This window comes from Cajanus cajan, chromosome 10, assembly GCF_000230855.2.
Source record: "Cajanus cajan strain Asha chromosome 10, NIPB_CcT2T_4, whole genome shotgun sequence".
Classification (NCBI taxonomy): Eukaryota; Viridiplantae; Streptophyta; class Magnoliopsida; order Fabales; family Fabaceae; genus Cajanus; species Cajanus cajan.
The window spans coordinates 26,834,758-26,860,244 of NC_138526.1; the positions used below are offsets into that span (position 1 = coordinate 26,834,758).

Sequence of the window (25,487 nt, forward strand, 5' to 3'; positions counted from 1 at the left end):
TCAATCTCCGATTACCTTCTTCAAATTCAATCCCTGGTCAATGCCCTCACCGCCATTGGTGATTCCGCCTCCCCCAAAGAACATCTTGATATTGTTCTTGACGGTCTTCCGGAGGAATGAGTCCATTGTTTCTCTAATCAACAACCGTTTTGATGAACTGTCAATAGAAGAAGTTGAAACCCTTCTTCTTGCTCATGAATCGCGCCTTGAGAAATTCAAGAAAAAGAACCTCATCTCTGTCAATATCCTTGAAAACTCCTCAAGTTCTAATTCCCCCACCTTGCAATCGCCAGCCAATCTAGCCCATCAAGACTCTCAATTTGCTTCCTTCCGTGGTGGCAGAGCTGGTGCACGGAATGGTCGTGGTGGACGACCCAACAATCGCTATGGATGAGGCCGTGACAGGTTTGCTGGCATTCAATGCCAAGTCTGTCACCGATATGGCCACATTGCATCCTCTTGCTATTACAGGTTTGATAGCAATTTTGTCCCAGTTTTACCCTTTGACAATTCCTTTTCCACCAACTCAACTGCCAACCTAGCCCCTGGGTACACTCCCTCTCCCTTTTACTCACAACCTGCAACGCATCCCACTAGGTTTTCTAATGGTATTTTGGGTTCTCGACCACCCAACCCCACCTCATCTCAGGCATACCTTGTCTCCACTGGCAACCTTCAAGCTCAACCACCAGCGTTGGCTATGACTTCCTTTTCGCCTGGTTCCAATCTGTGGTATCCAGACTCAGGAGCTTCTAATCATGTCACCAACATGTCTCAAAATATACAGCAATTCACTCCCTTTGAAGGGCCAGATCAGATCATCATTGCCAAATGGCTAGGGTCTTCCCATAAACTCTTCAGGTGTAACTGAGTTTTCTTCCCCTTTCAGATCTCACATTTCTCTTACTCTCAATAACCTTCTTTATGTTCCCAATATTACCAAAAATCTAATCAGTGTGAGTCAATTCTGCAAGAATTTCACTCAACTTTCTGTTTGGTTAAATCATAGGACACTAAAGAGACTCTCCTCATGGGAGTTGTTGGCCCTGATGGCCTGTAGCAATTTCCATCTTTGCTTCAGCCAAGACAACAATCAGCCATTACACCCTCTGCTCATACAGCTTCTTGTAATTCTGTTTCTTACACCACTTGGCATTCTCGACTTGGACATCCACACAATGATGTACTGAAATCTGTATTCAAACTTTGTAATTCTCCTATCATCAATAAAACCGTCTCTGATTTTTGTACTCCTTGTTGTCTTGGCAAATCTCAAAAATTACCTTCTACATTATCTAAAACAATATATAATACACCATTTGAACTAATATATAGTGATTTATGAGGCCCTGCACCATTTATATCTGATAATGGTTATCAATACTATGTTACTTCTGTTGATGCGCATACTCGGTATACTTGGATTTTTCTTCTCAAAAGCAAAGCTCAAACGCTTGATGTCTTTAAGCAATTTCATGCTATGATTCAAAATCAATTTCAATTACCTATTAAAGCTATTCAAACTGATTGGGGGGGGGGGGGGGGAGAATTTCGCTCTTTCACCTCTTACCTTGCTCAAAATGGCATTCAACACCACCTCATTTGTCCACATACTCATCATCAAAATGGAATAGTGGAACACAAACACTGGCATATTGTTGAATTAGGTCTTACAATGCTAGCCTAGGCTCAACTCCCTATGCATTTTTGGGATCATGCCTTCCTAACCAGTGTCTATCTCATTAATAGACTGCCTTCCTCATCCATTCAGCATGATGTTCCATTCAGAAAATTATTTCATCAGCTACCAGACTACAACTTTCTTAGAATTTTTGGTTGTTCTTGTTTTCCTCAACTTCAACCCTAAAACAAGAACAAACTTCAAGTTCGTGCCCAAGAATGTGTGTTTTTTGGTTACTCCACCTCTCATAAAGGTTACAAGTGTCTAGCCCCTACTGGCAAATTTTTTATCTCCAAAGATGTTATTTTTTGTGAAAATCGTTTTCCTTATCCCAGTTTATTCCCTGCGTCAGCCAGCAATCCACCCACTTCAATTTTTGTTCCCCTTGTAATTACCAGTCCACAGCCTACCATGCCCACTAATTCTCCTCCTATCATCTCTCAAACACATCTCCTACAACTTCTACCTCTGTTTCTCCATCCAGTTCTGCTACTACTTCACCTAGTTCATCCTCTACCCTTCTCCCACCTTCATCCACCTCTTTGCCCACTCATGTCATTGCCCCAATTGCTAATATTCATCCCATGACTACCAGGGCCAAAGCTGGTATTGTCAAACCCCGCCTTCAACCTACTTTTTTACTCACTCATACTGAACCCAAAAGTACCAAACAAGCCTTGGCTAATGATACATGGCTTGTTGCCATGAAGCAGGAATATAATGCTTTACTGGACAATGGAACCTGGACTCTAGTCTCTCTTCCCTCCAATAGAACAACCATTGGTTGTAAGTGGGCTTTTCGTGTTAAAGAAAATCCTAATGGTACTGTTCACAAATATAAGGCCCGCCTGGTTGCAAAAGGATTTCATCAGCAATTTGGGTTTGATTATAATGAAACCTTTTCACCAGTTGTTAAACCTGTTATCATCCGTCTCGTTCTCACCTTAGCCCTAACTCATCATTGGTCCATTCAGCAATTGGATGTCAACAATGCATTTCTAAATGGCAATCTTGAAGAAGAGGTATATATGTCTCAACCTCCAGGTTTTGAATCATCGGATAAGACTCTAGTCTGCAAACTTCATAAGGAAATTTATGGTCTTAAACAAGCACCACGTGCTTGGTTTGATAAACTTAAAGCTACATTGTTTCAACTCAACTTCCAGATCAGCAAGTGTGATCCTTCCCTATTGGTTTATTCCCATGGCAACCATGTAATCTACATTCTTGTCTATGTAGATGACATTATTATCACTGGAAATAATTCTTATGTCCTACAGAATATTATTTCCCAACTCAACTCAGCCTTCTCCTTCAAGGATCTTGGTCGCCTAGATTATTTTCTTGGCATTGAGGTTAAATCTAACTATGATGGCTCACTTACCCTAACTCAAAGCAAATATATTCGTGACCTCCTCAATCGCCCCAACATGGAAAACTCTAATCCTATCTCTTCACCCATGATCATGATCAGTGGGTGTAAATTGTCTAAAACAAGTTCGGAAAAATTCCTCGATGTGTCCTTATACAGATCTGTGATTGGTGCATTACAATAAGCAACCATCACTAGACCTGAAATCAGCTTCTCTGTCAATAAAGTCTGTCACTTCATGTCCAATCCCCTTGAACAACACTGGTCTGCTGTCAAATGCATTCTTCGATACTTAAAAGGCACTATGTTCCTGGGATTACATCTGCAACCAGCTCCATCTAACTCTCCTTTGTCTATTCATGCATATTGTGATGTTGATTGGGCTTCTAATCCTGATGACCGAAGATCTACCTCTGGTGCTTCTATCTTCGTTGGACCCAATCTCATCTCTTGGTGGTCCAAGAAGCAAACAGTTGTTGCTCGCTCTAGCACTGAAGCTGAATACAGATGTCTTGCCCTTGCCACTGCTGAAGTCATGCGGATTCAAACCTTACTCTGAACTGCATGTTTCCCATCATACCCCTGTTGTTTATTGTGACAATATGAGCACCGTTGCATTAGCCCATAATCCAGTACTTCATGCTCGGACCAAGCATATGAAGCTGGATCTCTTCTTTGTTCGTGAAAAAGTTGTTGCCTATCTCCTTCAAGTGGTTCATGTTCCAGCCATTGACCAATATGCTGACATTCTTACTAAAGCATTGTCTCCATCTCGGTTTTGTGAACTTCGGACCAAGCTCAAGTTGGTCGACTCTTCTCCTCACCCTACTTGATCTTGCAGGGGGGTATTGGAGTATATCTTTACTCCTTAATATTGTATTAGATATATCAATGTATAGGGTTATTCTTTCAGTCAGTTATTTTTTGTTTTAGCTTGGTTACCTGTTCAACAGGTCAATGTTTCTATAGCTTCCTTTGAAGCTATTGAAACATATAAATAGGATAATTGTATTATAGATTTACTTACCGAAAATACAATCTCCTTTTCTTTGTTAATCCTTCTCTGTCTCTCTCATTCTTTATTTCGCTAATCTCTAAGACTCAAAATTCTAATATAAGATAAGCTCCTATACCATCTTAGAATTTGTGTTTGGGGCCTAACTCAATTCCAAAAATTTGGCATGTAAGGTGCAATCTATCGAAGCTTTTATCAACTTTATCCCTGGTCTATGTGGAAATAAACCACCACCCTTGATGTTCCAATTTAGGCAACCCCCAAAGAGGCCAAAACTAAATGGAGCTATGGTTGATCAAAATTAAGGTTGCTTTCCATCAAATTGTAAATCAATAACTTTCTCCTTAATTCCAACAAGCCCACTATTGTGCTGTATCCTTAATTTGGCAAGTTTTTAGAACTCTTATCATGATTTTTTCCCCAATTTTCTAATATTCAGTTATTATCAAATCAGCAATTATTTATCTTTTATCATTTCTTCTACCTCAAAATCTAAAATAACCTAACTTCCATAGTAGTTTATCGCATTATGTAACTGGGCAATTGCAATGCTCTAGTGTGGAGCAGTAGTGTACCGCTATAAATAACAGGTTGTGTCACAGTTTAATGTCACATTTTGAGTAGGGTGAATAATGGTTAAAAACGGCCACTTACAGCTGCTACTTGCTCAGTGATACAAACCAACCTTGTTTCCCCTTTTATTCACCGGCTCAAATGACGACACTTTGTGATGTTTAATTGGGGGAAAGTCTTGTGATTTTATTCCCTTTTATTTTACGTGACCCTATTTTCTCACCCTCATAAATGATGCTGGTTTCTTCTCTCTTATAGATGCAAACCATCTGACTAAGAGCTCCCATCAGTTTCAAACCAACCCATGGTACTCCAATGGAGTTCCAAGCTAACCTATGGCACACCAATGAACATTCCAGCTAACCCATGGCACTTCACGGGAGTTTTCAACCAATCTGCACACTGTGATACTCGCATTGTTCTTTGGACTCTCCCTGTTCACATCCTTTGAGGGTTTGTTCTGCTCATGGTACTCTCCCTCTAAGTTCAGGGCTTGTTTGGTTTCTATTATGCTTAAAGCTTAGTAAGCTTTAACTTGAGGGGAACTGTTAGAATATATGAAAATATCTTATTATGACCTAAATTATCCATTAACTTGTTTCCTTTTTATCTTTTCATGATTTGTTTCCCTAATTAGCTAGAACTATTGGAATAAATAAGAACTAGTACAATGAGCTACACACACAAACACATAACAAATGAAGCAATACATCAATATCAACTATTTCATAACAAATAAAGCAATACATCAATAACAACTCAACAAGAAATACATAAAAATATCAAAATAATTTTCCTGTTGTTGCACTATAATAGTGATACAATAATGCTTCTTTTAGAACAACACTCATTACTTAAGAAATAAACAACTAATCATTTATTCTTGAGCATGTGTCACTAACATTGAATAACAATAATTAAACAATTCATATGAAAATATCACTTAGGTTTAAGCTTTTGAATCCCTTTAAAAATGCATGACAGCCAAAAGGCAAAGCAGCAGAAGATATAGTATGTTAATCTAATGGCAATCCAGAAAAACAGCATAAATCACACCAAAAACAGGTAATCATAAGGGGTACAATAATAAGTACCTCAAAAACTAATGTATTTGTGTTAAAAGTATTGAAAAAGAAACAGATAATAAAAATAAATCAGGGGTTAAATAGGAAATTTTTTACATTTTCAATTTTCTGAGTATTAGCTAGTTTCCGCAATTCGGATGCCTCCTCCTTCAGCAGGGCTAGTGCTTCAGATGTTTTCGTCAACTCCTGAATAGTTTTGGACTGGAGAACAACCTGAACAATAAACATCTAAGATTAAAAACAATGAAAAGAAATCATAACAAGCAGAGATAATGCAATATGTTATCTTCAACAGTTTCCAAAATTGTTTAGAAAAAATATGTTCACATCTTCAGATGTTAGCAATTCAAACAACAACGAATGGATTTCAGCATGACTTTCATTTTCCCAAGCACATTAAGCAGCAAGACTAATTAATTTATTTGACATAACAAGATAATTTATTTGAGAACGAAAGTGATTTGAATATAAAAGGTTAAAGGATAAAATATACTCAATAAAGGCAAAACAACAGGGAAAAACAGAGACAAAGAAAAGGAACTACAGAGAAAATAAAACTAGTTTAGTCAACGAGCACTTTTTTTTTTATGATTATAGTTAATGAACATTTAAGAAAACAAAAAAAAAAACCCAACATCAACTAAATAATTTGCAGCAACAGGAATCAAAATATTATAATCTCTACCAAATTAAAAAGTCAGATTGCTCAAAATTCAGACAGCCTGGCAAAATCAACATTCGACTAAATTCATGCAACAATCTAATATAATAAAGGTTAAAATATTTTTTGTCCCTATTGTTTCACTCACTTCACCTTTTATTCCCTATAGTTTAAATTAGACATTTTTAATCTTTATACTTATCTTTTTCAATCATTTTTAACCCTATAGTTTAAGATAAAAAATTTTAGTTTATATATTTGCAGATCTTAATCTTTTTAGTCTTTATTGTTAATATTTTGTAACCGTATCTATTTTGTATTGTTGTGGTAAAGGTCTTCAATTTTGTAAGAGTAAAAAAGTGGGTGTCTCAATAATGAATGTTGCAAGTGAAGGTACAAAAGTAACACAATGCGTCAAAGAACCTAATTTAGAGTAATTCTAATAAAATAAATTCGAGATCAAATACAAAAAGTTAAATTAATATCTTTATCACATCAACAAAAAAGACATTACAAAAAAAAAATTAACGATAGGGATTAAAAGAATTAAAAACTGCAAGTATAGAAATAAAAAGATTTATCTTAATCTATAGGTACTAAAAAGGATTGAAAAAGATGAGTATATGAACAAAAAAAGTATATTTTAAACTATATGGAATAAAAGGTAAAGTAAGTGAAATTATATAGACTAAAAATAAGATTTTAACCTAACGTAAATATATTTTACTATATCAAAAACATGTACCTGTCTTTCATAATTGGTTTGAGCTGCCCGCCATTTCTGATGCTCCATCTCCAGGTTTTCTTTCAAACCCGAGATCTGAATTTCCATTTCTGAAATTTGAGAACTACATGCAGACAAAATGAAAGAAATGTGAAACCAAACGTGCAGAAAATTTAACACTGCAGAGCTACGATAAAACTTACGATTTAGTTAAAATTTCTTCTTTAAGATTTGTGATTTCAGCCATAGCAGATGTAAGAGCCTCATCCTTTCCCACAGTTTCTGAAGCAACTTCTTCATATTTCAAACAAGATTCTTTTTCAATCTCTAACATCTTCTCTCTAAGTGAATTTAGTTCAGATTCTAGAACTTTCTTTGCATTGTCAGCCTATTTTGTTAACAAAAAATACAAACAAAATATGTAAGCACAATAGCAATTACATGGAAAAAAATATTTCAAGATTCAATATGCTAGAATACCTCGGTTTTAAAATTTTCATGAGCCTTTTCTATCTGTTTCAGAGCATCTTCATTTGCCTCAGAGATGCTCTTATACTTCAGTGTAAAGATTAAACACAACCAGTTAGTTGAATTACAAATTAAATATAATTTGTTCGAAAATAATAATAAACCTGCAGCATGTGAGTTTTGTTGGCAAGTGCTTCCTCTTTCAAATTTTCAATCTCTTCCTTTGCCTTTTGCAATTCAGCAAAAACCTAGATTAAGTTTACGGGAAAATGTCAAGCACAATCACATGTATGAAGTAGTCAATAGCGGGCAGAGCGGCCGCTATCGCGGCGCTCTGTAGCGGAGCCGCCTGACCCCGCAACCTCGCTGCTGTCGCGTGGCAGATTTGTGTCGCGGCCGGAGCGGCCGCGTCGGTGGCGGAGCGGGGTGGCAAAAATCACGGAAACAGCGGCGCGATTTCGACATACCCTTCATTAATGGTAAGTCCATCTTTTCAAATGGGCTTTTTTTGCCCTAATGCTCCCTTCTCCCTCTCGCGGTTTCAGTTCTCGCACTCCTCTCCTCTCTCTCTCTCGGATTTTGTTTCTTTCTTCTCCGCGATCGTGCGCGCAGTCCTCTATTTCGAACTCCAGCTCCGACGCACCAGCTTCGACGCGCCTCCAGCTCCGACGCACCTCCAACTCTGACGCGCCTCCAGGTCCGACGCGCCTCCGTCCGCTTAGTTTGTCTTCTATTCTCCTTCGACTCTTCTCTCTTTTATGCAACATTGCAACATAATTTTATTTTTAATTTTTTATTAAATTATTTCAGCTAATTTTATTTTTAATTTTTGATTAAATTTAATTCAACAAATTTTATTTTTAATTTCTGATTAAATTTAATTCAGCAAATTTTATTTTTAATTTTTGATTAAATTTAATTCAGTTGATTTTATTTTTAATTTCTGATTAAATTTAATTCAAAAAAATTTATTTTTAATTTCTGATTAAATTTAATTCAGCAAATTTTATTTTTAATTTTTGATTAAATTTAATTCAGCTGATTTTATTTTTAATTTTTGATTAAATTTAATTCAGAAAATTTTATTTTTAATTTCTGATTAAATTTAATTCAGCTGATTTTATTTTTAATTTCTGATTAAATTTAATTCAGCAAATTTTATTTTTAATTTTTTATTAAATTTAATTCAGCTGATTTTATTTTTAATTTCCATGCATGACTTAGAATCATGTGTCATAGCTCCACAGCTATAACAAGAAAATGAAGTTTGAAGCAGTCAGTAAACATTTGTAAGATAAAATGAGAGTATAAATAAATTCGGAGACAAGAGCAATTATCAAACTTCAGAGATTAGATAAAGTAGTAACTAATTGGGCCTCAGTAAATTTGAATCATAAACTCCAGCAATTGGCCCTAAACATTTTATATTATGTATTGTTTGAGTACTATGAACTTTTAATTATTAAAAATGTTTAATGCATGAATTTAGAGTTATTTTTTGTTTTTAGCTTTTATATATATATTATTAATTATTTAATATATATAAATTAATATTAAAATAGCGGTTATCTCGCTCCGCGTCATCCCGCTATCCCAGTTTTAGAGTCGACCGCTCCGCTCCGCTATCCGGGATTGACTACTTAAAATAAAATAGAAAACAATAGAGGGGGTGCTCAAGTAAATCCTTTTTAACACAAATCATTTAGGCAATTAAAGATAGCATAACATGCATGGGTAAAGTATCCAAGAGTTCAGGTATCAAATAAAGATACATGAAGCAAATTGAAATATCCAAGAGTATTGGTTCCAATACGGATAAATATCTTAATAAACACTTACAAGAAGAGAAAATAAGGTAAAACATATTCATCTTGTATTATACACAAATTATTGGAAAAGACAAATTACTGCATTTATATATACACCAAATGCAACCAAGGAGGGCAATGAGATTCAGAAAAATTCTAACTCGTCATTCTGGGAAAAAAAAGAGCTAATCACCTATACTCTGTCAGTGTAAAGTTTTTTTACACTGGCAACCAATTATATCTTTTAATTGTGTCATGTCACTGTTAAAAATAAATGTATTTACAGTGACATGACACAATTAAAAGATATAATTGGTTGTCAGTGTAAAAAAACCTTACACTGGCAGTGTATAAGTGATTAACTCAAAAAAAAAATATACAACTATTCTGGGGACTTATAAAAGAGTCTCCACAAAAGGTCTTGTTTTTAACCCATACTGTTTACTTAACTGGATACTGTGTGCACTTCAATAAGCTCAACAGATAGGTATATTACATAACATATTGGCCAAGAAAATGCATAGGAATAAAGTGAATTTGATATACAAAAATGTATGCCCACCTCATCACTTGATAGAGTAGAAGCTCCACTCACTCCATCCATTTCACCAAGCTACATTCAATAATACAGCAAGTTAAAATTAAGAGCATAAATATTATGATTGCAGGGAAGCGAACATATACAAAACATCAACTGACATTTCACCAAAAAAAAAAAAAAAAAAACACCAACTGACATGGCACATAACAGTACCAAGCAAATACTAAAATTGGAATTCCATATAATAAATGTCAAACCCAGCAGTTCCATGACACATCAAGATCTACCTGTAACTAACAATACACTTGACCAAAAGAAGCGGCATTTAGATACTATCAAGACATCAGACAAGCAGATGGATTATAGTAAAAACAGCTTCTGTATTTGCATGGGTAAGGCTCCATACATCCACTCTCCCCAGACAAAAGGTGAGAGCCTCATGAACTTGATTGCCCTTTTACTGTTAATCGTAGCTTGCCTAGCTAGCAATCAGTTTGAATTGTTAGATTTAGGTTAGCAATCCAAGTAACAATACCAACTATGGATGTTAAAGAACCTGTTAGAACTTCAGTCAATTCATTCAAAACACAGAATAAAAACTTATCTTTTTCACATTGTAAACTTTTCATTAACTCTATCCCGCTTCTCTCCCTTTCTTAGTTGTTATAGATTTCTGACACATCTAATAAATTACATTTTTGATAAAAAATAAATTTTAAAAATGAGCTATTAAAAAATCACAATGCCAACAAAAATTATAACTTCGAAGTTGGAAATGATATTCAATGAAAAATTCTACACACTAAACCATAAAGTGTGTAAAACCCTTATAGTTCTAAAGGACAAACCATCAACAAGACACTTCACAAATTAGCAAAACCAATCAAAGAAACAAACCTTATCATTTGCGGATCCCATTTTGCTTTGAAGACTTGAGAATTTTGCCTGTGTATAGATATTGAAGTTAAACTACAATTTGTGAAGACCTAAGACCAAGGTATACAAAATAGAGCAAACAAAACATGTACCTCAGCAACAGCTGCCCTTGATTCAGCAGTTGCAACTGCACGCAATGCATTGGCCAACTCTTTGCTTGTATCCTCAACCTGTCTCATAGAATTTTTTAGGGTCTGGTCCCGATCTAGTGTGAGTCTCCGCACATTTTCCCGCTCTTCATGTAACTCTTGCTTGGCCTCAGCCCATTCCCTCTGAAAAGTGAAAATTTATGATAAACAAAACAATAAATCATTAAAAAAATGCCAAAATGCACTTCTTCAAGGAAAGAAAAATATGATTAAACAACTAATAGGAAGTACTTATAAGGAAACAGGAGAACACACCTCCAATTTCTTTATATATTCTTCTTGTTTAACCCTCTCTGCAGCTCTTGCTTCCTACATTTTTCAAATAAAGAAGAATCAAATAGAAACTACTATAGAAACATGAAAGTAACACGAGTTCATGATGATAACCTACCTCTCGAACTTCCTCAGTACTCTGTATGGTACCCAAACTAGCCTGCAATATCGAGTGTAAGAATATGCAAATTTATGAAAATTAAAAAATAAAAACACAGCTGACCTGCAAACGCAGCACCCTTTCAGATAAACTGCGAACTTCATCAGATGCTCTTTTTTCAGCATTTGATATGACTTCCTTTTCTTGCTTTAAAACTGACAACTGAAATAATATTATGGAATTTGTCAATGTAAAATTGGTACATCTCAGTTCAAAAGTTCATAAAACTTCAAATAGCTCAATATTTAACTTCAATAAAATATTAACCTCCATAGTAAGTTTCCGAGAAAGCTCCTCAGCAGCCATCAATGACTCAGAGCTTTCACGCAATTTCCGTTGGTAGTCAACAACCAGCTGAGAAAACCCAACATTTCTTTCTAAAATGCCTTTTGCTTCAGCTTTCTAAATTGTCATCCAAAAACTCAAATTAGTACAACTAAGACATGCTAGGACAGCACTTAACATTACAAACAGGTACTAGCCTGATGTTCAAATTCATTCATGAAGCTATCAAGTCTCTCTCTAGCAAAATTTGCTTCAAGTGTCATTTTGTCACGTTCTGATCGTAATACAATAATCTCACTCCTGAAGACACAATTTCAGATTTAGAACCAATTCATGCTATATACAGAAAGCATGTAACTATCTGTAAAAGGATCGTGTAAAATGTTTAGTTATTCATATTTCATTTCTCTAATGAGCAATAAGATTATTTGATTATAATTTCTACAAAAAATGAATAAAGAACGGAATTATAGCTCTTTGGACATGAAAAAATTTATAACAAATGATTAAGAATAAATAACCTGAAATTAGAAATATTGTTGCTAAATCTACTACAAGTCAAACAGTCAAACCAAAACCTTCTGAGCAATGTTGTCAAAATCACAATTTAGATCATAAAATCGTGTGCTCTAACATCTCAAAAGTGGTCTTCCGAACTAACTCGCTCTGTGAATTGTGACCAGGTAGGTCACAGTGGAATTGTGACTCTATCGTGGGATTGATGATCCCTTGCAAGGCAAAGAAATAAAAAAATAAAATAAAATGGGTATTGCAATTTCCTAAAATCCTATAGTGCATCCCCTTTCACGATTCAATGTCTCTCTTGTTAGTCCCATGCCTCGAATATCTTCTCCCTCCAAATGCGACCTATGATGAAAGTCCACCGCAATTAAATTGCACAACATTGTGGCTGTGACACCATTGGGCTTCGTTTTCTTCTCTGTTTGCACTTTGCAGAAACTCAAATTTTCTGTAATTGTAAATGTGTTTGTGAATTTGAGAGAATAATTTCCACTTCGAAACAATTCATCTTCTTTTCTTGTTTGCAGAAGACACTGCATCTATTTCTCTTCGTGTGTCCTAGTGCCTCGTCCTTGAATTGCCAAGGGTTTTTTCCTTTTTGGAATGGACCTAACTCACCTTAGTGTATAATAATAATTATTAATATTAATATTTATATTATTATTATTATCTTTATTATTATTACCAGTAGTAGGAAAAGAAGGCACTTCGTGCATTCAAGAGAATCAGCTTTTTTTCTTTTAAGTTAAATGATGAGTAGTTTTTCATTTTTGTATTATACAATTAATTTTATGATAGTTAATTACACCGAATAATAGGAAACAAATTGTGGACACCAAAAGATGGTATCCCATTTATTATTAGTATAGACTATTTTTATTATTAATAGTAGTATGAAAAGAAAGCACTTCATGCCTTCGAGAGAAACAATTTTTTCCTTTTTAGTTAAATGTTGAGTAGTTTTTCTTTTTTGTAGTATACAATTATTTTTATGATAGTTAATCCAAGGGTATATGTTGGATAGAAATCCCAAAATTTATGGAATATTATTATGTTGCAGAATTTCAGGGATTAGGATCTACAATTTATTCTTTATTGCTGTTACTGATTTATAGGGATTCCTATTTAATTATAGGAATTGCCTATTATTTGTTTCTTTTTTTATTTCCCTGTTTTACCTATTTATGTACTAGACCAATCATTTGAATAAAATAAGAAGAATGATTTCTTCCACTTCTGATAATAGTATAATTGGAAACAAATTGTGGACACCATAAGTTGGTATCCCTTTTATCATTGGTATAGAAGTATAGATTCAAAGAATGAGACTATGTTATTTTGAGTGGACCTAAGTTATCTGTTTTGAGTTAATTATTCATAATTGTAATAATATGTAATCATTATGTTAAATTTTTTTGTTTATAACTATTCTGTTAAATATATTATTATTACTATAATTATGAAAATTTAAAGGTTTTTTTATGCATATATTATATAGAAATATAATTTTACATTTTAGGCAAAAAATATAGGATCTTACAACCCCCAATTTCAATTTTTTCTCCCCTTCCTGATCTTAGGTAAAATCTCAATTTTAACAACATTGCTTTTGAGATTTTGCATAACTGAATTTAAGTTACTTCTCCATGGTTAGCAGACTAAAAATTATAAAGCAGTTTATGCCACTTCATACAACAAATAATCAAGAAGGGCGGCCACGGTGAAAGGTTAAGGCAGCCCAATTATACACCCACATTATGGATAGGAATAGGATCCATTCCTAGACCCTGCATACAGCAGAAGCTTTATAGTACCATGTTGAATTTAGTTGTCTATATACGTTTTATTGTTAAATTCAGTAGCATGTACATAGGTTTATCATTATAATCTTTGCTTTTCATCGATTTAGACACTAAATTAATACATAAGAATAACAGTACCAAAAATAACAGTAGTATGAAATCCATAATTACTGAAACCAACCATTTAAAAAAATTATGACCATCAATGCCATACTTTTCTGAAAATAATGTATGGGAAATTCGCAAACACTTACCTAGACTTTGCTAAATCATCTTCAAGGCATCTGACACGCTCGACAGCTTTTTCCAGGGACTTCTTAGCAACCTCCTACGATAATGAAAATGACAATACACAATACAAGTGTTAAATATAGAACCTTTCATGAGAATTCACCTAATAACTAAAGCTTATTGGAGAGTTTGTCCTTCACACAATGTAAGAGCAGAAAGCAAAATTGATAGGCTACAACACAATAATGTCAAGTAGTATAATATGATTAGGTAATAATTTTAGATTAAGCAATGATGAAACCAACTTTACATAACTCTTCACAATATAAAAATTTAATTTCAGCACAGGGCATATTAGACATATTCAACTTCAAGCCCAAAGAGCTCTCACATATTAAAGCACATTATGTATAAAACCATTCCTAAGCTTCTATATAATAGCTTAAACTATTGGCAGCCATGATCCTTGAGAGGAACTATGAGACTAGAAGTAATTTTCTCCAACTGTCCCATCGTTATCTTTACCTGTGAACTTTCAATTGAAGTCTTAAGGTTGTTTCTTCCAACTTCAGCAACAGCTGAAAAAACCAGAATCAATAAAACATAAGATGCCAACAATGTATAAGGTGAGGACACTTGATCTACAATAACCAAACAAAGATCAAAACCTAATCTACAACAGAATACAATTCTTAAAATTCCGTTAAGAAATATTTACTCCATGCATATTGGCATTTTTCACAATATAACAGAGAAACTTATGGATACAAGCACAAGCAATCAACAACAACCCATCAGGTGAGGTGGACACATGATTTACACAATGCCATTAGACTCTTGAAATCAAAATTCTACGAATGTTTTCTCATAACCCATGACAAACCCAGGTAAAGGATGGTTGTTGTAAAACTTGTCAAAAGCTCACACATGGTTCACAGCAAGACAATCAATTGAGCAAGCAAAAAAATACATCAATGGAATTGCATTACACCGATTTCTCAGCAAACAAACAAGCATAAGCAACACGCAAAGATACAAAGACTTCTCAAGTAATTGACCTATAAGGATTTAAGGCAAAACCCATAAGCATTTCAATCTATCCTCTGATATGGTATCTAGCATCTACCTAAATCCTCAAATAAATCATATGTAAGTTATTATAAGAGAAAAAAAAACACAGAAAGAGGGACCATACCATATCAATGATAAAGTATAATTATTAATACAATTTCAATATGATTGAAACCTATTCATTTCTTGTTTTTACTTCCATTCTTTTATACCATATAAATCTAAATTTGTAACGTGTGACATATTTATATCATACAAGGAAAAGGAATTCAATATATTTTTAAGTGACAAGGTAGAGCAGCATATACCCCCTTCTCAATTTCCTATGCAACTAAACCTTGTATTTAATGTCCAAGGGATCTCAAGTGAGATGACCAAACATTTTTTTGCTAATTCTCAATTTCTACGTTATTTTTTATCCAAATTCTCTATGCTACCCAAATCTAACTTCTTCTGTAGACTAACAATAGCCAACCCCAACACTTAAACCCTTGTCAATCCTTTTCTTCCTTCAACTTTCCTCGGAAGTTGGAACAAACCAAAATCTCTAGGTACACTCGCAGCACCAAAAGAACCAGCAATTGACCATTTAAGCAACGTGCTAATCCCAGCAAAGCCTTTGATATACTTGTGCTCTCCCTTTGATTCAATATAAACCCGAATCCTATCCATTAAAATCCATAACTTTCAGCTCTCCCACATCATAACCCATTCAACAAACAAACTTGTGAAACTCCAAGCTATCCAAAATTGAAATTTTCATCTACAAGACCTCTAGAAAATTGAATACTGATTAGTAATTTAGTATTAAAGTTAGTTAGTGTTATGATGAGTTGCAGAACTATTGAACACTAACATTTTGGAATAAGAAAATATTAGCAACGAGCAAGGGATGTAAAATCACAAGAACAAACAATATTAAATTATAGAAATAAAAAGGAAAGAATTTAGAGAGAAGGAATGGAAAATATCAAACAAGACCACCCTTATAAATGCCAGAGCAAAATAGAATATGCAATCTTGTTTATGTTTCGTTTTCATTCAGATATCATGGGATCAAACATTGAATCCTATGAAAAAACCCGATTGCAGAAAGTCTGTAAATAAATAAGGTAGCATAATCCTATATCTTTTCCCAGGGTTTTTCTGCCCAGTTTTGAATTCTCTGTGAACTTTGAATGTTGCCGTCTCAAGCTCATAAATAAGATGATTAGCAAACGTCTATTAGAGAATAGAATAATAAACACCTTTATTAAGTATATTGAAATTAGTTAACTGTTATAGTTAGTTAGAAGTTGGTTATGTCTATATATACACTTATTGTAATCTTTGCAGATCTCTTTCATTTTCATCAATAATACAATTTACTGAATTCTCTAAAACTCTCTCTCATATCTCTTTCTCTCATATGGTATCATCGTGAGCTAGGGTCCGGGAAGTATTTTCTTTCTTCTTCGCTTTCGACTCTTCTGTATCGTCTTCTTGCTTACGACGATTTGTTGTTCTTCGTACCTGCTTCCGCATTGTGCAACGACTGCGATTGATTGCAATTTTTTGTTCGTTCATCGTTTTCGACTGCAAACCTTGGGCGTTTGTGTCATCTCCTTTTTCTGAGTTCAGAATCGTTTCCCTGACGCTCGTCCGACGTGTTTGGCTGATTCTTTGTTACTGATTGCGCCGTTCTTGCTAGATCGTGTCGCGTTTGGCTGGTTTGGTGTTCGCTGTTTTGCTTGTTTCGCAAACGTCTGTTGTGATATTTTCTGGTTCGTAGCGTCTCTACTGCTCTCTTCGTTGTCTCCTTTCTTTGTTGTTCTTGAAGATTCTTGCGCGATTGTCTCTACCTCTATCTCGTTTGTTCAATGGCTTCCACTTCCACTCAGGCTTCCTCAACTGTCTCGCACACTTTTTCCCAAAGTGTAACCTGTAAACTTGATGAGAAAAATTTCATGACCTGGCAACAACAGGTCACGGCTGTAATTCGTGCTCATGACCTTGAGCGGTTTGTTGTTAATCCGAAAATTCCGATGAAATTCATCACCAGTGAAGATCGTGATGCAAATAATGTTAATCCTGAATACACCACGTGGGATCGCAAGGACTCGCTTCTGTTCTCTTGGCTCTTGACTACCCTGTCTGACTCCATTCAAGCAAGAGTGGTCTCCTGTCGTCATTCATATCAGGTCTGGAATATGGTGTTTCAGCATTTTCACTCTCACCAAAATTAAAGCCACACAGCTCCGACTTGAACTTCGCACCATCAAGAAAGGTACCAGGACCTGTTCTGAGTATCTTCTTCGAATAAGCACTATTGTTGAAATTCTTGCTTCAATTGGAAGTCATGTTTCTCCCAGAGAGCATGCTGAATGCATTCTTGGAGGTCTTCCAAGTGACTATGATTCGTTAATTTCCACAATCACAGCGTTTGTCAGCCGTGATGATGACCTCTCCCCTGGTGAAATTGAAACTATGATCCTTGCTCAAGAAGCACGGCTGGAACAAGCCAAAACATCTGTAATTCAAGAACCTTTGACAATAAATCTGGCTCAAACTACCTCAGCTGTCAATGGAACTCCAAGTGCGAATCTGGCATTTCAGCAGTCTCAAATGCCAAGTTCTCAGCAGAATACGTTTCAGAACCCAGCTTTTGATTCTCAGGGTGGCTACAATATGGGTTTGTCTAGTCAGAACCGTGATGGAGGACGTGGTCGTGGTGGTTCACGTGGTGGCAGAAACCGTGGATCATCAATTCAGTGTCAGATATGTCATAAAAGAGGACATGAAGCTTCAACATGCTATCAACGATTTGGTCCCAATGTTTCTCCTTACACTTCTTTTGGATTTGGATCTCAAAATGGTTATGCTCCTCAGAATTTTGGTTTTGGTCTTGGACCTCAAACCGGCTATGGCTCTCACAACTTTGGCTTTCTTCCTAATACTGGAATTCAACCTTTTTCTGGATCTCCCAATGTTTTTGGACATCCAGGATCATCACCGTGGCCTACATATGCATCAAGTGACTCTTTTGGGTCGACTTTTCCCAATTTTGGCTTCACACCACCTGGTTTTGCATTTCAAGCTACTCCATCTGCCACTCAGCAAGCTCGTTCAAACTCTGCCTCTTCTTCACAGCGACCTGTTCCTGTCCTGAACACAGCCACAGCTTGGATTCCTGATTCAGGAGCATCGCACCATGCTACTCCCAATCCACAACATTTACTTCAAAGTGCTCAATTTACTGGAGCTGAGCACATTGTTATGGCTAATGGCCAAGGTACATCCATTACCTCAATTGGTTCTAATGTATTTCGGTCCCCTATTCGTTCCTCTACTCTTTTGTCCTTAAAAGATCTTCTCCTTGTTCCCAATTTAACCAAAAATCTGATGAGTGTTTCCAAATTTGCCAAAGACAATAATGTCTACTTTGTATTCTATCCTCACTATTGTGTTGTCAAATCACAGGATTTGAACGAGACTCTTCTTGAAGGAAAACTTGGTGAAGATGGGCTTTATCGGTTTCATCCATCTTTAGCAAAGAGTGAATCACCAAAAGATGATATTCCAGAAAATTCTATTTTCAGTGTTTCTAAACCTTGTATTTTTCTGTCTGAAACATGTAAAGGGGTTGTTCCCACTGTTTACAAACAATGGCACTTGCGGTTAGGGCATCCTCATCATGATGCACTAACTAAGGCTTTAAAATCTTGTAATATTCATGTTCCTCCTATTAATAAAAATTCTGATTTTTGTGATTCATGTTGTGTTGCAAAATCTCATAGACTTCCATCTCAGTCTTCAACAACTATCTATTCTAAACCGCTTGAACTTGTTTTTCTTGATGTTTGGGGACCTGCATCATTAGAATCTAGTTGTGGTTATTCTTATTTTTTAACGTGCGTGGATGCGTGTACACGTTATATGTGGATCTACCTTCTTCACAAGAAATCGGATGTATTCTCTCATTTTCTGAATTTTAAGGCTCTTGCGGAAAAACAGTTTCAACATCCTTTGAAATCTGTCCAAACTGATGGTGGTGGTGAATTTCGTTCTATGGTTTCCTATCTTCAACAACAAGGCATTACTCATAGGCTTACGTGTCTGTATGCTCATCACCAAAATGGCATGGTTGAGAGGAGACATAGACATGTTGTTGAACTTGGGTTAGCTATGATTCATCATGCCTCACTTCCATTAAAATTTTGGGATCATGCATTCTTGACTGCTACCTATCTAATCAATAGGTTACCATCTTCCTCAATTGATTTTCAATCACCCTACCAAATGATTTACCACAAGAATCCTGATTACCAATTTCTCAAGATCTTTGGCTGCTCTTGTTTTCCTCTACTTAGACCTTATAATCAATACAAGATTCAACCAAGATCCGAGGAGTGTGTCTTTTTGGGATACTCTCCTAGTCACAAAGGTTATAAGTGCTTAAGTAAATCTGGCCGAATTTACATCAGCAAGGATGTTATTTTTAATGAAATGCGGTTTCCCTATCATGATCTGTTTTCTCCCAAGACCAAAATTACCAACCCTGCAACTTCGGTGTCAACAATTCCTTCTTTAATCTGTGCTCACAATCCTTCTTTGTCAACACCAACTCAGTTTGCATTCAACACCAACTCAGACTCCTCAAGTTTCAACACTTTGCATTCTGATTCAAGTGCTGGTACTGCTACCTCACCTTCACCTTCAGTTTCTCAGCACCAATCATCTGCTGCTCCTATTCTTCCCTCCAACTCATCTTCTGCCAGGCAACTCAATGTTCATCCAATGATTACTCGCTCCAAGAATGGAATTGTTCAACCTCGAATCACTCCCACACTTTTACTGTCTAACGCTGAACCAAAGACAGTGAAAGCTGCTCTCACTGACCCTAACTGGTTAAATGCCATGAAAGCTGAAATTAAAGCTCTTCATGACAATCAAACATGGACTCTAGTTGATCTCCCTTCTGGAAGGAAACCCATTGGTTGCAAATGGGTTTTTCGGATTAAGGAAAATCCTGATGGTTCTATCAACAAATATAAAGCCAGACTTGTTGCAAAAGGCTTCCATCAATAGCCTGGCATTGATTTTTCAGAAACTTTTTCTCCAGTTGTGAAACTGGTCACCATTCGGACTATTCTCTCTTTGGTAGTTTCCTTTTGATGGCCTCTTCGGCAACTGGACATTAACAATGCATTCCTTAATGGAGTGCTTGAGGAAGACATTTATATGTCTCAGCCTCCTGGTTTTGTTCAATCTGAAAACAAAACCCTTGTTTGTAAGTTGAAAAAGGCCCTTTATGGTCTAAAGCAAGCCCCTCGTGCTTGGTTTGACAGATTGACCTCTGTTTTACTTCAACTGGGTTTTACCAAAAGCAAATGTGATCCAAGTCTATTTATTCTCTCTCAGTCCACAGCCACTGTCTACATGCTAGTCTATGTAGATGATATCATTCTTACAGGTACTTCGTCAGTCTTGTTGCAAAAATTGGTTGATGAGCTTCATGCCAATTTTTCTCTCAAGGATCTTGGTTCCTTGGACTATTTTTTGGGTATCGAAGTTAAAACTACTCCTCAAGGTGGACTGTTGTTATCTCAAGACAAGTATATTACGGATCTTCTCACTCGAGTTAAAATGGAGGATTGTAAAGGAATATCTACTCCTATGATTGGTGGTCAACAACTCCCTAAGGATGGCACTTTATTTGATGATCCAACCTTATACAGATCCATTGTTGGTGCTCTACAATATGCCACAATTACAAGGCCAGAAATTGCTTTTAGTGTTAATAAAGTAAGTCAGTTTATGTGCTTACCAATGGAGGAGCATTGGAAAGTGGTTAAACGGATACTTAGATATCTCAAAGGCACTCTTGGTCATGGTCTGCTGTTCACACCTGCTACATCTACTAATTCATTTAATCTCACTGCATTCACTGATGCTGACTGGGCAGCTGATCCTAATGATAGACGATCTACCTCAGCTGCGTGCATTTATCTTGGTCCTAATCTTGTATCTTGGTGGTCAAAGAAGCAACTACTTGTTGCACGGTCAAGTACTGAAGCTGAATACAGAGCCTTGGCTCAAGCTGTTACGGAAGTTTTATGGCTTCAATCCCTTCTAAAGGAATTGCAAGTCAAAGTTAATACTCCCAAAGTACTTTGTGACAATCAAAGTACTGTTTCTTTATCTCACAATCCTGTGCTACACTCAAGGTCTAAGCATATGGAAATAGACATCTTTTTTGTTCGAGAGAAGGTGTTAAGCAAAACTCTTATTGTCTCACACATACCTGCTCAGCATCAATATGCAGATGTTTTAACTAAAGCTCTGTCGCCCAAGAGGTTCCTGTTTCTTAGGTCCAAGCTCAATGTGACTGACTCGTCCACTATTTTTCATCCCCCTTGAGCTTGTGGGGGGTATATTAGAGAATAGAATAATAAACACCTTTATTAAGTGTATTGAAATTAGTTAATTGTTATAGTTAGTTAGAAGTTGGTTATGTCTATATATACGCTTATTGTAATCTTTGCAGATCTCTTTCATTTTCATCAATAATACAATTTACTGAATTCTCTAAAACTCTCTCATATCTCTTTCTCTCATAACGTCTTTCAATCTCCACAAATATTACAAGTTACAAAGTTTTTTTTCCAAATATATAGAAAAAAAAAAAGAAAAAAAAAAACCAATCCCATAAAGCACCTGTTCTTATTCAAAATTGAGCACAAAGGAAGAAGGGAGATTAAAAGGAAACAACAGCAAATAAATATTTATGAAACCTGCAAGAGCTTCTGAAGAGTGGGTATGAGATAAATGAAGATTCTGCTCCTCATACAACCTCTTATACATCGCAACCTACGAGAATTAGAAATAAGTACAAACTTGCCAGAAAAAAAAAAGTAAAGTAACAAGGGGAATGCTAGTAACAGTAACACTGTTTGACAGGCTCTCTTATCAACAACCACAAAAGTAAATAAATGACATTTATCAATGAAATAATTATCAATAAGAGCATTCTGACCAACAATTATAACTGAGTTATTCCAGTTAGTGTGCTTTGGGTCCGTTGTTTTTAATACCACTTGGACTTGTAAGGTATTTCCTCCTATCTCATAGAAAACCCCAAAACCCTCCCCAAGCTGCAGACCTTGAATTATAAACAAAAAATTATAGACTTACAGTTGCATGAAGCGATTCAATCATTTGCCCTTGCTCTTCTGCTCTGTGCAGAACAGCTGCAACTTTAGAAGCAGCTTCTTCAGTATGTTTTTTAAGTTCCATTTCAAGTTTCTCCTACAATTTAATAGTAGAAGAACATCCAAATATTTTTAAGGTTGAGGGTCTTTGCAGGCTAAAGTATAAGGATAGCATTAGATTTCTTTTCCAACAAACCTTGAATTCCAGCTCTTGATTTTCAATCTGGCCAGAAAGACTACGTACAAGGCTTCTAAGTTGGGCATTCTGCTCAACTAGTCCATTGATGTCCTTGAAGGTCAACTGCATTCAAAATTTCAGTTAAACACATGTAACAATGAAACAGACAAGTTCAAAAGGAGACAAAATAAATCCAAAATCATCTTACAAGGTGCTGTGATATGACATGTTCAGCTTCGGTTTCTGTAGTTGTCCTTGAAGCAATATTTGAAGCAATATTTGAAGCATCATCAACAATATCATACCCCATTGAGCCACCACAACGAAGTTGTATGTCTCGACATTCCTTCAAAAGTACTGTCACCTGTAAAGAATAAATTATCAATAAATAACTTATATATAAAGGATAATAATCAAGGCCATGAGGATAAATTCATGACCTTGATAACTATAATAGAGTAAGAAAATTATGCAATGCCCAACCAATAATAATATTTTGGTACAAAAATTACTTCTTAACAAGTTAAAAAGTGTAGGCTTCTAAACAAGCACCAAGAAAGCAAATCATCATTCACTACAGAAAAATTAGTATTTTTCTGTTACCTGTTTTCGAAGGTCGTCATTTTCTTTCTGGAATAGATCACAGTCCCGTTCACGCCTTTTTAGGTCAGCCTGCAAGGATTAAACCTAAGCAAATCCTCATGTACACAAAAAATTGAGAAAGATGAAACTGTATTTCATGTTTTAAACCTTCAGTTGGAGGATGGTTCTCTCCAAGTACGAATGTTCATTGAGGGCATTTTGCAATTTTTGATTCATCAAGGAGTATGCCTCAACCATCCTTTCATGCTCCACTGCAAGCACGCCAATATAATTATTTTAGTAAAAAAAAAATACAGTATCAATGACAAACAAATAAACAATGTAGCAATGACCATGCTAGCATAGCTTTTTCTCTACAGTGACAACAGGAAGTCAGGAACAAGTGATTCCTGATTGAAAAATCAGCATAATAAAACATGAAAATCTACACAGCCAGTTTAAAATTGAAATTTAAGATGAATTTTCAAATCCTTGAGTAATTTCCCTAAGTAGTTGCAAAATAAAATCTCTAGATAACAAGACTACAACCATCAAAATGACCATAAACAGGAGCAAGCACAAAAAAAGTAACCATCCACCCACTGTTGGTCCATTCACAATTTCACATTATATATAATAAAAGCAACAATGCAGTACATTAGAGATGCAGATCTGCATTTTATGTTTCCTAGTTAAACTTTTACTGCAGAACAATAAGGAGAGCAATGTTGGATTGGGATTTAATGACTTTTTCTTCTCTAAATTTACAGCATATTTAATAAACCCATTCATTCCAACAGAAAGATATACCTCTTTCATCCATTATTGCATCCGCTTTCTCCTCTAACTCGTTTAGGACCTGAAAAAGTTATAGAACAGCATTGCATCATCTTTAACAAAATAGACATGGAAAACATGAGTGCATGTATTATTAAATTATACTGATAGTAAAAAGCAAAATTAAAAATATAATAGTTAACAGTATAGCATAAACAAAAGCCCTGAAAAAAAAATCATATTAAAATGAATGTAGTTTCCCATTCATAAGATATATACTATGAACTCAAGCATACCAGAAGTCCAGAACACAGTTGTAGGATTGTTGTAAAACAATTCATCTCCAAATCAAAACAGTGCATCCAGAGGTGTAACTAACCGTCTAAACCAAAATGCACCTCAAAGAAGATATGTGCCAAATAGCTCAATACAGACAACAAAATTATATTCTTTAGGGGGGGAAATATCAGAAGCAATCATCAAACCTCTTTTAGCTTACCAAAACAAAAGAAATAATAGTAAGAGTTGGCACCAATTCTCGGTCCTCCAAAAATACAAGTATCATTACTCATTAATTTGGTCCTCCATTGATAAATACATCAAAATAGCCATTTCATGCCAATTTTTTTTGAATCAAGTTAGACATTTTTGGGAGACAGAATACATCCTGTTAGATGCTTGCAAACAAATTATTTAATGGATAATTAATAATTTATATCATTGCAGCCACCCATTGACAAACCTTTTACTATCCATTTTACAAATCAGTAACAGACAGACAACACAAAACATTAAAGAAGTGATTTGTCTTATTAATCTTTCTAGGTTATACAAAAAAGATGCATCAGGTCAATCATACCCGTTGTAGTAATGATTCTGACTCCTTCCTTCCCAATTGTTCATGTCTCAATGCATCAACAGCCTCATGGTATTTTGCATACATTTTGGCCAACTTCAAAATATAGGCATATATGGTAAGAAGATTTAATCAGGTAAATCAAATGAAAAAATGGCGCCAGTATAACTAAAAGTTTAATAACTCACACTCCACCCATCTCTCAAAAGTGAAGCTGCTAATGCAGTTCCAGAAACACCAACAGGAAATTTTGGGACTACTAAACTATTTTCCTCAACCAAGCTATCAGCTTCAGTTGATTCCAGCCACCTTCAAGAACAAATCAAGTTACTAAGAAAAAATTTCATAATGACCTTATAGTGTGTTTGGATGAAGAATTTTACAAATTCAAGGAATTTTAAATTCTTAGTATTTGAATTACTTTGATTTCAATTTCTATCATTCTTAAAATATTTTGTTTGGATGAGTCAATTCAAATTTCTTAAATTTTAAATTATTAGGTTGAATATGATAATTTGATTCCATCATAGTAAAATTGATTTTAAAA

General features: G+C 35.3%; 1 protein-coding gene across 3 annotated transcripts in view; it reads right to left on the reverse strand.

Annotated features, from left to right (window-relative positions):
- LOC109793341 (nuclear-pore anchor) overlaps positions 1-25,487 on the reverse strand; it is a 43,657-nt gene that overhangs the window by 11,069 nt on the left and 7,101 nt on the right. For all 3 annotated transcript variants that reach the window (XM_083066041.1, XM_083066040.1, XM_083066039.1), the window contains exons 10-33: positions 25,129-25,249; positions 24,944-25,036; positions 24,118-24,166; positions 23,476-23,579; positions 23,329-23,397; positions 22,934-23,089; positions 22,744-22,848; positions 22,531-22,644; positions 22,131-22,206; positions 14,812-14,864; positions 14,310-14,383; positions 11,929-12,031; positions 11,714-11,848; positions 11,510-11,608; positions 11,405-11,446; positions 11,269-11,322; positions 10,957-11,136; positions 10,826-10,873; positions 9,950-10,000; positions 7,744-7,827; positions 7,592-7,666; positions 7,315-7,499; positions 7,133-7,235; positions 5,823-5,939 (exon numbers count right to left, since the gene is read on the reverse strand). In XM_083066041.1, the coding sequence (XP_082922167.1) occupies positions 5,823-5,939; positions 7,133-7,235; positions 7,315-7,499; positions 7,592-7,666; positions 7,744-7,827; positions 9,950-10,000; positions 10,826-10,873; positions 10,957-11,136; positions 11,269-11,322; positions 11,405-11,446; positions 11,510-11,608; positions 11,714-11,848; positions 11,929-12,031; positions 14,310-14,383; positions 14,812-14,864; positions 22,131-22,206; positions 22,531-22,644; positions 22,744-22,848; positions 22,934-23,089; positions 23,329-23,397; positions 23,476-23,579; positions 24,118-24,166; positions 24,944-25,036; positions 25,129-25,249 (2,290 nt within the window). The remainder of the gene's footprint in view (positions 1-5,822; positions 5,940-7,132; positions 7,236-7,314; positions 7,500-7,591; positions 7,667-7,743; positions 7,828-9,949; positions 10,001-10,825; positions 10,874-10,956; positions 11,137-11,268; positions 11,323-11,404; positions 11,447-11,509; positions 11,609-11,713; positions 11,849-11,928; positions 12,032-14,309; positions 14,384-14,811; positions 14,865-22,130; positions 22,207-22,530; positions 22,645-22,743; positions 22,849-22,933; positions 23,090-23,328; positions 23,398-23,475; positions 23,580-24,117; positions 24,167-24,943; positions 25,037-25,128; positions 25,250-25,487) is intronic.